The sequence below is a fragment of the Poecilia reticulata genome, linkage group LG14 (genome assembly GCF_000633615.1).
Source record: "Poecilia reticulata strain Guanapo linkage group LG14, Guppy_female_1.0+MT, whole genome shotgun sequence".
Lineage (NCBI taxonomy): Eukaryota > Metazoa > Chordata > Actinopteri > Cyprinodontiformes > Poeciliidae > Poecilia > Poecilia reticulata.
In genome coordinates this window covers 2,352,853-2,368,648 of record NC_024344.1, presented here as the reverse complement: position 1 = coordinate 2,368,648, position 15,796 = coordinate 2,352,853, and the positions used below count along the sequence as shown (strand labels likewise).

Sequence of the window (15,796 nt, the reverse complement as noted above, 5' to 3'; positions counted from 1 at the left end):
TTCGACTAAGTTCACAAGCAGTTGTGAGATTTATTGCATAGCAAGACCTCAAGTAATCTTTGGCTCATTTCAATTCACTGAGAAAAGGAGATAAGGGATTTAATGTGCTTTTACTAATCTTGTCACTGTGATTATGGCTCCAGGACRCAGCTGAAGCTGGATCAGCCATTTATGCACAAAGCTTTGTACCATTGTTTGCTCCACAATGCCTGGCAGTGCGTGTATCTTTCAGCAGTGTTGCTGAGAAAAATCTGCCTGACTTGCGGTAACAACGGGAATACTCACAGATGATCTGATTGTAGTGCAAGAGCGCACACTTTCATCTGTAATGTGGGAAAAAAATCATGTAGCTGGAGTTGTTATCCTGGAGATGGATCCTGACAGCCAACATAGGCCCTGCATGCTGTCGAGCACACCTTGCTCTCGCTGCTGCTGYTGTTTCTTTGTTTTCCCTTTTTCTTCCTCCAACTGTCTTGATACCCCACACTTCWTTCCTGCAGTCTTTTGTTGTTTTATATTTTCCTTCTCTTTTCTGTAAATCCTTCCACCASCCTTCTTGTCATTCTTTCCAACCACTTATCTCCCACTCCTTCCTAGCTTCACTTTGGCTTCATTTTCTCTCCTTTCTCACCTTTCATCCTAATTCAATACCTTTCACTCTTTTTACACCCTTTATCGCCATCTTCCTTACACTTTTATCCCCTCGTCCATCTTTTTCTTACATTATCAGTTTCTTCATCCAGCCAGCTTTGAGAGCCACATGCACTCCCTCTTTCCCTGATCTTGAGAAGATAGCTGATCCCACTGATGCTATTTTAAGCCTGTCATGCATACGCGTCCTCCTCTTCCCTACCATGGAAAACTGGCAGCCACAAAGAGAGACATGAAACGCACATTCTTCCCTCACAACCAGCTCTTCTCCTCCCGATTGAGACTTTGAAATCTGTATAATTAACCATATTGTCCAGGGATAAGCTAGCCTGGCAGCAGATTGCTCTCCATATGCTGATACTAAATAGATGATTTAATGGCCTTGAAGATTTGGTCTGAGGGCTTGGAAAAGGTAAAAGGCATGCATTTATTAACATTGTATCTCATGTCATTCATCGTTTAGAAAAGGTCAACCTAATTCCTGATCTATTCTCATTTCCAGATTATTGTTTCAAATCCCAGTGGGCAATGTTTGAAAAAATAAAAAATAAAATAAGTACAGATGTAAGGCATCATCTGCATTAACAATAGGTAATTAGTTGTTGTTAGGTTTTTTTTCATATGACGATTTGGGCAGGGGGACATTTTGAAATAGCTGAAGTTGTTCAAGGCCAATTTTTAAGATAGTTTGGAGAAAAACTGATTATTGATGATAGGAGCAACAAGTTAGAACATTTATCTGTGGTCTTCCAATTATCTGAGTTGGAAGATAACTCAGATATCTTCAACTAGGAGGGAACTAGTTCCAGGAGGGAAGACTAGTTCCCTCCTGGAACTAGTCTTCCAGGAGGGAACTAGTCTTCCCTTCTGGAAGACTAGTTTGGGTCTTCCAGGAGGGAGACCCAAACTAGTTCTGGAGATCGCCAAGGCATTCTTAAGACAGAAGGTGCATATAATCATAAGCGAGTTCTGAGTGTGTCCTGAGATCTTTCCATTGTCACAAACCCAGGAAACCCCTCAAGGRAGRTGYCAGYGAAACGTCTTGATCAGGTGGTGCAACTTCTTCAGCTTATTCCTTTTAAGAAGGAGGGGCAACATATCTATTCCAGGTTTCCACCATTTGTTRAAGCAGCTCACTMTATCTCTTGGACTGAGTCCAGTTGTAGATAAGGTCCCAGTCTGCCTATCCATTTGCCCCTTCATCCAACCATCACTCACARAGAAGACACCAACTTACCTAAATTCCTCTGCTTCAGGCAGAATTTGACCTCTGATCTTGAAAAAGCAGGTTATCTCTTGTCAGGTTGAAAATTATGAAATGTAACAAAATGAAACATTTCGTCTTTTCACAGCACTGAAATTTAGCCTACAAAGGGAAACTGGGCCTTCTGCTGATTAGTTGCTAAATTTACTGAACCCTAAGTGACAGACCAGTACAATAAAACATGAGACACAGCTTTACTGGTTTTAAAGAAAAATACAGTAAATAGCATTGAGAAAATTCTGCAGTGATTGAAAATACTAAAAAAGTATATTGATTATTATTTGCATGATAAATCATAATATTTCCTCACCTGACTGTTGTGGGCATGTCTAATCTTCTGTGGCAAATTCATGGTGCTTCATTACTGCGGTGACGTCATATCTGTGAATTGAGAGGCGCATAAGGAGCAAMTTCTGTTAGCAGCAGTTGTAGTTTGACATCTGATCATACGAACCTCTGCAGCATAATCAGAAACATCYAGGTTGTTATGAAGACTTTGTGACCAGCAGGTTACCCCTCCTTACYGCACTTTTCTGTAGCTGGCGTCAYACTGTGCAAATATCAGCCATCAAAACACAAATTTTGTCATGAAAGAAAATTTCTGGTCATAAAATTTAATTGGTRCATGGTCATTCAGTTTGATAGAAAAATGTATCTCGACCAAGGATGAYGTGACAAATATCACATCGTGTCCAAARCTTTCTCAGAAAATTGTGCAGTGTAACAGTAATGTTATTTTTGACTTATTTCGCCCAAAAATGAGGATATCTATCACTGKTTTTTTTTCTCCTTTCCATTTTTCAACATGTGATCCTAAAAATAAACACATTAGCTSTCRTAAATTGCTGTCTWTTTGTCGATRGACTAATGAGTCTGTCGTACCTTTCTGACATGACAGTGGAGCAGCAGTTAATCATGCATTCTGACAGGAGTTATTGTCATATTGAACTTGCACAGTGTGATTTGTCCTGTACATTTTTTTTTACATGGTGGAGTATGTTTCAGGCTTATTTGTGGGATTTCTTACATCTTATAGCTTCCTGTATCGTCTGCATGTTGGTAAGATGTTTTTTTTTTGTTTTGTTTTGGGGGTGTTTTTCAAATATTTTTTGTGGCCTTTATTTAATATTAAACAGGAAGTGGGCAGAAAGAGAAGGGGAGAAAGACAAGCAACAAAAGAATCGAGCACGGGAGTTGAACTGGGGATGGCCTGTAGGCTCTGTATGCTGGGCGCCCGCTCTAATCACTGCACCACCTGACGCCCCAGCAAGATGGTTTTCATCCAGCCCAGTTATAGTAGGTTTTTCATTGTTCTGATTATAGATATAAGGAGGTTGGAAAAGTGTTTGTTTTCTTGTTGCCGTTTCCTGAGGATCAAAATACATGTGCCACTTTTGAGTGAAACATTCCTCCTCCCCATTTTTATACTGGCCAAGAGAAATGAGAAACTGTGTTACTCTATATCAGTGGTTCTTAACTTTTTTTGAGGTACTGGACCCACCAGTTTCATATGCGTATTCACTGAACCCTTCTGTAGTGATAAATAAAATATGATTTTTTTTCCCTCCAAATTCAAGACACAGGGGTGACCCAACTAGACTGGTCACCCTAAGATCTCTAAGTCTTCTTAAAAGGTAGAGTCTCTGAGAACAGTTCTTCAAAATATAGTCAGTGTTTTCAGCAAAGTTGAGCTGACTGTCCAGGAATGACCCAATGTATTTAAAATTTGCCATAGTTTCAACAGGTTGGTCATCGAGAGAAACTGGAACCACTTTAAGGTCTTGTTTAGATCATTTAATTAGCTCTACATTCTTAAGAAAATGAAAAATTAATAATAAATAATAAAGACTTAGTAATGTAATTATATTAGTTGTGTTACCACCCCCACACCACTAGAGGCAGTAGCAACCCCGAAAAGAGCAGATTTAGAAGTACACCGAAAGCTACAGAATTTGGTAAAAACGGTGAGCTTTGCTGAAGTAAATAAACACAAGTTCAAATCCATGCTGAGTGGAGCTCCTTCAATCAGGGCTCCTCCGCTGCTCTGATTGGCTAAGCAATGTAACGTGATCCTCTGCAGCAAGTGATGGCAAAGCGGGGCGTCATCACGACTTCACACAAGTGTGTCTTTACCTCCGCGGCAGAGGCTCCACCGAACCCCTGAGACCGACTCACCGAACCCCTGGGGTTCGATCGAACCCATTAAGAACCACTGCTCTATATTAATATTCTAAGACAGGATGTCTTGGTTTAATAATTGTTACCTAAAAATATTTAAATATAAAACATTTCTTGAATTTAATATTTTAACCTGAAATGTTAGTGTTGATAGACATTATAGCACTAGTAACTTTGCTAAAAAATAAAAAAAACCTCTTTCCAAATAAACTCTAATTAATTTTTCTAAATTGTCTTTTGCATGATTGCTCCACTACAATAAACATGATTTTAATTAGTACATATGTATTCATGATAAAAAAACAAGCTTTACTTATCAGTAGCTGTATAGTTCATCTTGTTTATTGGTTGTACTCATACATTTTCAAAATGACAGCTTTTTATCTAAAGACTTTCAAATGAATTGTACTGTCTATAAAGGCAGACATAGAAACACAACATAACACCTTAAATACAGAGCAACTCTCTGCACAGATGTCAGACTCTGTGCAGAGAAATTCAATTTTACTGTGGTGAATTACTTTTATCCACAGTTCAAAGGAAAAATAAAGATTTTTAAAGACAGGGTTATGAAATGCTACAGTTAGCAAATAATGTTTAGAAGTTCTGATGATTTGTAGTGTAACACGTTTCTATTAACATCGTTTGCCATGAGAGTTGCTTTGTTTCGCAGGAGTTCAGTCATGTTGCAGAGTTGTTTTATTAAGAACTTTATACACCAGTGGAGGAACAGCAACAATCGACACATTTGTGCTTATCTTTTTTTAAAATGTTCTCTTTTCTGTCAGATATTCGTTTGTCACATACTCATTTCACAAGAACAGACTAATTTAAATCTGTCATAAGTTTATACCAACATGCTCACAATGTTTTGTTGCTTTTTTTTTCTTTTTGTAATGTGTGTCACATCAACATACATCAAAACACGCCCTTTTGCTTCAAACACACGACTCCAGGTCTGCCATTGTGATGTTGGAATATTATGACTTGTTTTTGTGGCTGGCAGGGTCGTTGAAGGCAGCATTAAAAAAAAGCAAGGGGTTCAGTCATGTGCTTGGGTTTCATTTAAAGGCCATGGCCATAACTTTAGGGGAGGAAATCAGTTTGAGACATAAAAAAGTACTGCAAAATAACACAAACTGGCAAACTTTACATTGGTCCAGGCTCTCCTCATTTTCAAACATCACATTTGTCCTAAGACATAAATTGCACATGTGATTTACTAATTTACATTAATCAGTATAATTTGAAGCAGAAAGAACCTCGTATTAACTCATGCGCTCAAAATGTTAGAAGATAGATATGAGTTGGGTCTGTGCTGATGTGCTGGACATGGATGCAACTCTTTGCTTTCAAATACTTCCCTGTTTGTGTGCTGTAGATTATTCTATACATTGTGCAAAAACAGCTGTAGATAACTCTAGAAGGCCACCAGGTGTCAAACGTTTGTTTAAATGTTCAATCATTCGTATGTTTACAAATGACTTTTACTTTCAGCTGCATGGATGACCTTGTTTCTAGAATGTATCAAAGCAAAACAAAAAAAGAAGAAGAAGCAGCAGACAGAGTCAAGCGAACACAGATCCTGGTAGCAGCTTATATTTTCTGTTAAACATGGACTGAAAATGAACTGTGCAAGAAAACCAAATGCAACTTTACAGTTTTATGGAGCCTTGCAAAACTATCAAAACACCTTGATGTTTTTCCACATTCCATCAGGACACAACTGCAAAAATTAATACATTTGTATGTAGAAAAGTAGTGTTTAACTTTGAATGAGAAGGAACATAGTACATGACTTTCAAAACTTTAATTTTTTACTCTGAACAGTGTGGTGTGCACCTGAATTCTGCCAACTCCTTCCTTATTCAACATTTGTCACAATCAGCTTTAAACATTTAGAAACTGAAATAATTATTCGTTTTCTTGACAGCATAGCTAAAGTTTAGGGACATTGAATGGAGAGTGTTTGTGAGCATTACTTTTAAAGTTTTACCAAACAATTCTCATTTACATTTAGATTTATCCCAAAATAAGCATGGTGTGTTCAGATAATGTTTTTCCACCACACATAGTGTTTCCCAAAGTCTTGCAGGTAGTCTGCATCACCTGGGTTGTGATGCTCTTCCTCCAGAGTTACTCTGCGCCTCTTTGCTGCTTCTGTGATCCAGGCTCTCTTTGCAAGGCCTCTGAGTTGAAATGGATGCCTTGATAGGTTTCCAGATTTGTCATGCTCTCCATTTTTTGATGTTAATTTCAACTTGGCTTCACGTTGAAAGGTTGGGTTTTAATTTTATAACCTAACCTTGCTTTAAAATTCTCTATGGCTTATCCCTGACCTATCTGATGTGTCAATTGGTCGTCATAATGTTGTTTGTGCATTAACGACCTGCTAAAAACCTTTGAGGCTTTAAAAAAATGCTCAATTTATACTGAGATGAAATAACATATCAGACTAATCACTAATTAAATAATTTGTGAAGGAGTTTTATCCAGAGATATTGGAGTAGGGTACTGAATACATATTCACACCACACTTTTCAGATTTGTATTTGTCATAGTGTATTATTTTACAATGATACACTATTCTGTACAAGCAAACATAAATAAATAAGTACATATAAGTACTTACTTGCAAAAAATCTGAAAAAATGTATAAGGGGTATTAATATTTTTCCAAAACTCCATATGAGCTAAAAGCTATGAAACCAGACAATCAGAAATCTCTCCCTGTAATGTAATGTGTGTTTGAACCTTTATGCTTATCAGAAWTGTGAATTCAAGCATTAAACAATATTGATTGAAGTTCAGCTAACAGGAAGATTGAACTAAAATTAAGTTGTTTTTAATCCCATTATCAAATAATTGATCCTGAATAATTTTTCAGTTGTGCTTCAGAACAAACAAACTAAAATTTATGTTCACCCTTTGAATTATTGAAACCGCATATTTAATGTCAGCTGGCATGTGACATAAAATGAGTCATATTGATCACATGTTTCATTTTATAGTTCTATGAGCTTACAGAGAGTTTCAAAGGTATTCAGAGGAACAATGTCAAAAAAAAAAGTGTTCCTTCACACTGTATTCAATATTGCTGACAATTYTGGGCCTTAGGAGAAGAAATTTGATCCTTTTTCCTTCCCTTCTGTCTTGTGCAAGTACATGTATACTGATCAAAAAAATTAAGCTGTTTTCTCAAAAGGCCCTACATAATATATACCCTGCGGTGGAACAAACATGTGGATGCTAACAACATGAAATAGGCTCAACGTATTGAATTGTAGCTTTACATYACTGTTTCATTTCATGCAGAAAGTAGAAACATGATTATTGAGTGTATTGAGTAGTCACAAGAACTCAACAAAATTACTCCTTTTATCCTTGTTGGTTTTGAGTAGACTTGGTTGTTGTTGTTGTTATTCTTTTGTGCAGACGGTTTTTCACTATTATTTTTCCCTGAAAATGCACTTTTATTGCATTCCAACTTTACTGAAAAGGTTTTTCCATGCAGTTATGGCTGCATAGTCAATGGCTGATGCTTTACACTAAAATATAGAAGACCTACTGATAAATCCTTGTAAAACGCATTCAGCACCATACAATTTCTTGATCTATTCCTGTTCAGCTTGCATTTACAAGTTTCAATTTTAAACTTACTTAAGTACAACCTTTCAGCCAATTATCCTTTTTGAACAACTCAGATACAGAAAATTTGATTGTTGAAATATCTTAGTGATATTTGACTTTTTCTKCAGCATTCAGAGGCAAAAATGCTGACAGTTCCCTTTAATACTGTTGTCCTAAATGAAATTACAGAAAATGTGTTGTAATTTACAGATATGTAATTTATTTTCTTTCACCTGTGATGGCCAAGCATTACATGCCAAAACAAAGAGCRGCACACACATTTTAAGCGGATCACTGAGATAACAGAGCAGCAGCGCCTCACGGATCTACATGTCTTATATACAGACTATATTACATTGTTCTACTTGAATATGATTTATTGTGCTTATTTACATATGATATGTAGCCCAGATGAAAAGAATTGGTCTCAAAACAAAAATGATAAAATACATTAAAGTAAAACTGAAATATTCTGGAAACATAGAAAAATAAGCCCTATTATACCTCACATTTAACATGAGGAAAGTGGCTGTTTCTCATTTGGAACCTACTGCAACATGTTTCCTGAGCCCTGCTATAAATTACTATAAATCTGAGCTGATAAATGGGCATCTGTGAATAATAGCTCTCTGTAAACTCTCACATTAAATTCATTTTGTGGCCAGTATGAGAACATTTCAGTAATTGTATTGAAATAAAAGTCCTTTGGATATAAAAATAACTATAGTAATAAAGCATTTGTAGGGGCATTTTTTAAATAAACCTATATATAAACCACTATATAAGTATTTAGTAAGTTTGTTATATTTGTTTTAATAATGTGTGCTTTGATAGGATAAAAGAATAACTAAAATTTTTAATCATTTCAAAACCCAAATCATTTCAACTTTAAGAATATTAAAGTTCAAATAAAATCATTTATGTCAGATTTCTATTAGTTCTTTTCCAAATATATTGCTGTTCTTTGAAGAGATTTTCTTTTCACTTACACACAAGACAGATACCTTAAGGACTYCCTGAATATCCTCCCACAGACACTACATTTAATCCATTTATACGTCAGTATAGGAGCCTTTCTCTGAGTGCTTCATTCTTTTGCCCTGCACAGTTAGCTGGGGACCAACAGTATTTCATTTCATTGTTGTTCTCATTGTTGTTCTCATTGTTTCATATTTAGTGTATTGCTTTTGTTTAGGGATTTCTTGATTGACATTTTTCAGTCACATATTTCAATTCAATTTATTTCACATTAAGTATTTGCGGATTTCTGCATTTTCTATAAAGCATAAATTTCCACACTTACTCTCAGTGTAGTAATGTTTAATGTTAATATAACCTGATTGACCAATTCCTCTGGAGTCCTACAGCTGTCTGACGTCTTTTAAAGGACAAACTATCCTCCTCTCAGTAGCTTCTCTTACTACGTCATCCTGTGCAAGATGTTTCTAAATATCATTAAGTTCATGTGTGTGAAAGGGAAAAWACTTTTGAGAATATAACAAATCAAGAGTTAACTGCAGCCAATTACTTTAATGCAATCATTAAAAAAATCAGAATATTGGGGCATACCTTCTATTTTATTAGATGAAACGTCTCTTCAGATGACCCAGCAAGTGAAATGTACTCTGGCAAAAAGAAAATAATTAGTTTGAAAAAGACTTTTTATTTAATAAATGCAAAAACTTTTACCAACTGATTGTCATCCATTTTAAACCACRTAATTCAAATTGGACTTTAGTGTTTTCCATTATAATTCCAATACATAGGTGAAGTAACTTTACTTATCTAGTATGGTAGCAGTTTTTTTTAAAGATCACTGCTGTCCTAATTTCTGCTGCTTTGCAATACATTCCCTCGCTTCTACTAACTTAAATACAAGAGTAACGGCTAACCTTTAGTTGTATCTTTTTGTTAGAAACCCAAAGACTTCATTAGTAACTGTAAACAAGAACTACATATATCAGCTCTTTCATCAGACCGATCATCAATAACTATTGATTAGCTTGTCAACAGTAARTGTGRAAAGCCTCGAACCATGTTGGCAGAGTTAGAAAACACCACTAGTACAGCCTTTTCTGTCTGTACGGTACTGTCAAACCAAGTGAGGCTTTAATTATACCATGATTTATTGTTCAGTATGAGTAAGGCGGAAAAAAATKTGATTTTTTTATTTATTTTTGTTTATGTGAATATACTGTGATGACTGTGATCTAAATGTTGCAGTTTTACTCARTTCTACCAAACCTTTGCTTTTTCTCTTTCCCTCACAACTGACTGTTGATCTACATCCAGGCAGCTTTGTAAAAATTAGAGCAATGTGCTGCTGCTTGGTGCTCTTGGGGCACATTTGCAACATAACCTGCCTCTAAGAAGGGGAATTAATTTATATGCTGATGAAATTGTGCCTCCTTCTGGCTCAAGAGTCTYCAAATGTTACCTAAAAGTAAAGCAATCAGCCCAGCTGTTTGTGCCACTGTGGCAGCAGAGATCTCAGGGAGTATTTATGGTGAGAGCTCTGTTGGAACTGCATGAATTATTGATGAGTCCCGATGCAGATTTATCTTTGACCTCCAGGCCACCTGGGTACAAACACACACGTACACACCACCGCACTCATACGATCACGCAGTAAATCAGTGTTTGTCTTTGTTGGATCAGAAATGTTGCTTTGTAATTTTTTCAGTCAAAAGGATGGCTGATTACAGTCCATGCAATTCATGAGCCATCAGTAACACCAGGTGCAACCAGTAATGATTTCAGCTGTTTGATCAGTTAGCTCTGCTGTTTTGGTCCAATGCTGATGCAGTCTGCAAGTTACTGCACATACATACAGTATATACTTGGTCTAAACTACATATAAACACATACTGTACATACTACATTTACCAAGAGCCTTTTTGCAACTGCCTTTTTAGATTATTTTTTTCTTTCTTTTGACTTTCAACATCCTGTCAGGAAGTGTCCTCCTCAAAGTTGATTTTGCTTGAAAAAAAATCCATGATGGAAAAACACGTAAACTGATCCTTGGCCGTGTGCTTGCTTGCTCCCTCCAWGCTTCCCTCCAAAATTTAGGCTCAAAGGCGGTACTTTCTCAGCAGGTCGGTCTGCCACACGTACTGCCTTCCAGGAAACCTCTCTGGGATCTTGATCTTGTGGAAGTCTTGAATGCATTTTTGCAGCTCCTCCTGAACCGTTGGCTTTTCTTTTACAGGCCGTTTCTTGCAGCCACTGGTGTCTCGCGAGCTGGCTGTAAGAGTGCGCAGCAAGTCACTCTTTCGTCGCTGGTCAGACTGCTGAATCATGCTAACTGGGCCTTTCTTAGGTGGCCTGTCGAGGGTCTGGACCTTGGCATGAGGGTGCGACTGACGGCTGACTGGACCTCGGATGACTGTTCCCTGGGGAGAGCTGGTCTCCGACTGGCTCTCCGAGCTGGAGGTTGAAAGCTCGTTGAAAGAAGTGCCACTCTCGCCTTCGCCATCACCCTTGTGGTTCTTGCAGCAGCAGTCACATGGAGGAGAAGACCAGCGTGATGGACCACCTGTGGAGACAAGACAAGCAGAGCAGGAGCTAATATTAGATTCCATGGAGAGCTTCTTTTTTCCCCCACTTTTTCCTTTCTTTGTAGATCAATCTGCTTGAAGAGGAAAAACTTGACAATAGGACAAAGGAAGACACAAATTATTCAGAAAGGAAAAGAAAGACAAAGTAAGAAGCCATAGGGAAGACAAAGATGAGCAGTCAGCCGGTGCCAAATAGTTATCACCTAGAACAAAGTGACATGGCATCAGGAACAACTGGCTTTCCACCGCTCCAATTCTAAAAGTGAAGAGGCCAAACCTGTGACATTYCTGCATTGTTAATCCTGCATTGCACRACCCATTTACATCCACAAAGAGCTAAAAACCTTTTTAAAAYTGAAAACAGAAGTTCAAAACTGATATATGTACTTGTAGAGTACTGTGGAAAAGAATCTGCTCCCTGAAATATTTCTTCTGTTTTTGCTTGCTTGTTTCACATGGATGTTTAAGATAATTTCATCACTTTAATATGAGACACATATAACCAGAATAAATGCAAAAATTGGTTTTCAAATAGAAAATGTTACTTTGACCGGCRGTGGCTCAGCAAAATGCAGTCAAGGTGGATTTATTCAGAGCTGCATGCTGCACCGGCACCCATTACACAGCGAGACAAAGAAGCTGGCTTTTATAGCTTGGGCAATTTCACCACGCTTRCCAAGTAAAAGGGTTTTCAAAAACAAAACAAGAAAACATAATTCACACRAACCTAACACAAAACAATAAACGGTACCGCAAATATTTACATGCATGCAAATCATTAGAACTAAACTAATCTAAGGTCAATCAAAGAATAAATGTAACTTAATATAACTCTTCAGAGCTTTACTCCTCTTAATTGACATGGTCATGCTCCAGGAGCTTTTCAGCAGCACCTGAAGCATTTGTCTCCCTTTGCCGCTCCTCCCTGCTGAGGAGACACACCAGGAAAGCTAAACACTCAATTAGCAAACTCAAATTAAACCCAAAGAAGTCAGAAACAAACTGACATTTTCCCCACGATCTCCCTGAACAGGAAAGATGGCCAGTCTCCCTACCTGAAAGAACRTTCAACCAAATGTCACAAAGCAACTGAAACAAAGAACTGAAACAGGAAACATTTAATCTGTAAATAAACTAAACACAACATGATATCAATAATCATTTATTAGTGATGGAGCCCCTGGTTTACAACCCAGACAAAACCAGGTTGGCTCAATGTGAATATTTAATTTGTATCAATAAGCCTAAAAAGGGTTACAAAGTCATTTCCACAAACACGGAAACATGGAAAAGTGATGAACCGTTTCAGAAGCGGTTTAGATTACCGCCTTCCATCTGTGAGGTCCCAACAGAGTCCAGGACTCCTCTGAAGCAAACCAGGCCTCACCTGCCTCAGTTAAAGACCGCTTCATGAATTATCAGCAAGAAAAAACTAAATATCTTTATCAGACTCAAGACTTTTTAAAACATATTTTTTAATGTTGTGCATCCCATTACATCTTCCAAAAACACAACTCAGCAGTTCAGAAACAGACAGACAGACAGACAGACAGAAGCTACTGTAAATAGTCCTTGTGTTGATCTTTGTGGCTGGTGAACCAATTCAGTTGATACATTTGTGATTTCAGTCACAGTCTTCAACATGGGAACAGTTTATTTGTCCTCGTTGCTTTCCTAGCAAAGATTTTACCTTTTGAACAAATGCAGCCTGATTTTACTTGTGGTATGTAAGGAATTCACTGATGTTCATTTACACATCTGATTTCATGGGATTTGTACACAGATTAGGATCTTGTGACCAGCACAAGTCTCTAGTAAAGGTATAAGTTCATGTGAGGGAGGCAACAGCCAAGCCCMCATTGGCTGTAGTTAGGGGAATTTTACACTGGAATAGTGTTAATCAGAAATAAGCCGGGGTCTTCACAGCCCTGGCTGGGTCATCCAAACATTTCTKATCTTTTTAGAGACCTAAAGCACCCAATGACCCCAGAAAACATCCTAACAGCAAGTCAGAGTGCCAAGCAAGAAAACATTTGAGTTCCTCTGTGTTGATGAGATCGAGGCATCCGTCCAGCAGCTGTGGTCTGTCAGTAATGAAACAAAAGCATCCATCCACATATCACCAAGAGGAAACCGTCGCCTTTACTAAGACCTGCTGTAAACGCTCTGGTCTGCCTGAAACATTCAGGCACCAGTGCAGCACCACACCTCTCACTACAGGAAGCAGCCATTCATTTTTCATGCTAACCTCCTGAATAATTGAGAATGTATCTGTTGCTGATGGACTCTTTGCTGTTTAGTGAGGGTAGATCAAAACCCTGGAGGCAAACACCCTCCATGCCCCACCCTAACCGATGATTGTAGGAGCTGCTTCACTTCATCTTTATTTCCACACATTTATGGTCTGACAGATTCTGGCTGCCATGCATCTTCTACTCATTGGGTACAATATTGGCTCATTTTTGTTTTCCCTCTATGCTAAGCATGCAAAATAAAACTCTGCCTGCTTTTAATTTTCTTTATTCTCTGAAGCATATTTGGATTGTTAATAGCTGTGGCGCCTGCATAATAGACAAATATTTGCTCCTCAGAGTCTTACTCATCAACAGCCACTATAGCTACATTTATGAGTATAAATAGGTGGATTTTGTGGACAGCTTGACACTGGGTCCAGATCCCATATGCACACACACATTCTTACACACTGTGCCTTCTGTGTTCAAAGTAAACCTCACCCATCAAAGCTACTGACAGAAATAGAACTCAACCCCCTTTTCCAACCATACCAGCTCTGGATCTCCTTAATTACCRTTGGCATTTACACATCTCAGCTCCTGCAGACACAAACACACATTAGTGTGCATCCATTCACACAGAGAGAGTGGTGCTTCCCAGTCTGGGGTCCGTGCCCTCCCCTTAGGGGGGCATCGCTGATCACAGGGGGCGCATGAAGCTTTGATAGTCCTGAGGTTAAAACGTCACAGTGAAATTTCAATATTATAATTAAAACCTCTTATAAAATATTTGGTGATTTAATATTAGTTTTTATAAGGATAAAAAGCTAATTTTAGCAAAGTAGAGACTGATAATGACTCCCAAATAAACTTACAAGTATTACAATTTATAGCTAAAATTCTAAACATATTTTGAAACCACACCAATAACAACACAAGTTTCAAACGCTGTCACAGACTCTTCCCTGCAAATACAAATGGGAATGAGAGAAAATGAAGTTAGCAAAAAAACACACAGTGTTAAATGTAGTTTGGAAAGACTGTAGAAATCTGTGTAACGTTAACAACGTTCACTCTTCTTGTGTGATTTACAAGCTTTWTTCTCACCACCTCAATTTGCTAAGATAAATCTTGCTCCAAATAAGAAAATCTTTTCCAGAGATGTTTAGCTTAAGTTTGACTCATTTAAATTTTAATATAATTAAGTATTTCTGTAATTATTCATAAAATACCTAAAAACTTTAAAGACAACAGAACCAGCCATCACCTTCTGATTACACTCTTTACACAGTCTGAACAGAAGCTGATATATAAAACCAACTTCACAAGTAAACTGTGCAAAACATAACAAATAAAGACGTTGAGCTGCTCATGAACTACTTGTCAATTTTGAGCAGCTACTTAATCTCAGAAAATAATAATTTTGTACATATTTTGATCAATGTGAATCTCTTATCATTCGTTAACTTATCTTTTGTGTGGCTTCACCAGTAACCAGTTTGGTTATGTTTTACTGTTTGAGTCTTTCTAAATGAGTCAATGCAGAACTGAGAAAAAACTGTATTYATTTAAAGCCTGAAGGAACATTTTCTGTCTTCTGTACTTCAAACAGCAAACTATAAAGCATATAAAAACCTGGGGTTCTGCTGGTAAAATACAACAGTGTGAACAGTTGCCTGCAACTATGTGTTAGAACTACAGCATGTAAGGAGAGTTATAATGACTGTTAGAAACTCTAAAAACAACGTAAAYCTTTGTAATGACATGAGGGATTTTTGACAAACAGCAATYACMCAGTTTCATAAAATTATATGTACAGCAGTTGTCAAATTAACAATACTTTAACCTGGAAAAATCTTTGCACAAACTAGTTTTGCAATGGTCCCACTCTCACTTCCCTGGGATTACTTTTCCACATGTTTGTTAAATATTATTTTAATGTATGTTTAATTATGTATTACTTTTACCACTGTAAAAGATACAATCTCACTTTGGCAATAGTTCATTTATCAAGACCAAACATTTCTCAACAWCATATAGAGTTTGATGCAAAAGATATTTGGTGTGAATATGTTAGAAGTATTATGTGAGTGGCTGAAATGAATGYAAATATKAACACTAACACTACAACTATGACGACGGCTACTGATACCACTAATTTCCTGTGTCTGCGCAATTCTCCTGGGTCCTCACCTTGGTGAAATAATTTAATCTCCCAATCATATTTTTGGAATATTTTCAAGACCCATCCATCCATCCATCCATCCATCCATCCATCC

The 15,796-nt window shown here is 37.3% G+C and overlaps 1 protein-coding gene across 1 annotated transcript in view; it reads right to left on the bottom strand.

The window, feature by feature from the left end:
* Positions 1-4,413: 4,413 nt before the first annotated feature.
* The window catches only part of kctd16b (potassium channel tetramerization domain containing 16b), a 95,031-nt gene continuing 83,648 nt past the window's right edge, over positions 4,414-15,796 (bottom strand). Inside the window, exon 2 of the mRNA XM_008426943.2 lies at positions 4,414-11,261. Within this exon, the coding sequence (XP_008425165.1) occupies positions 10,798-11,261 (464 nt within the window). The 3' untranslated portion in view covers positions 4,414-10,797. The remainder of the gene's footprint in view (positions 11,262-15,796) is intronic.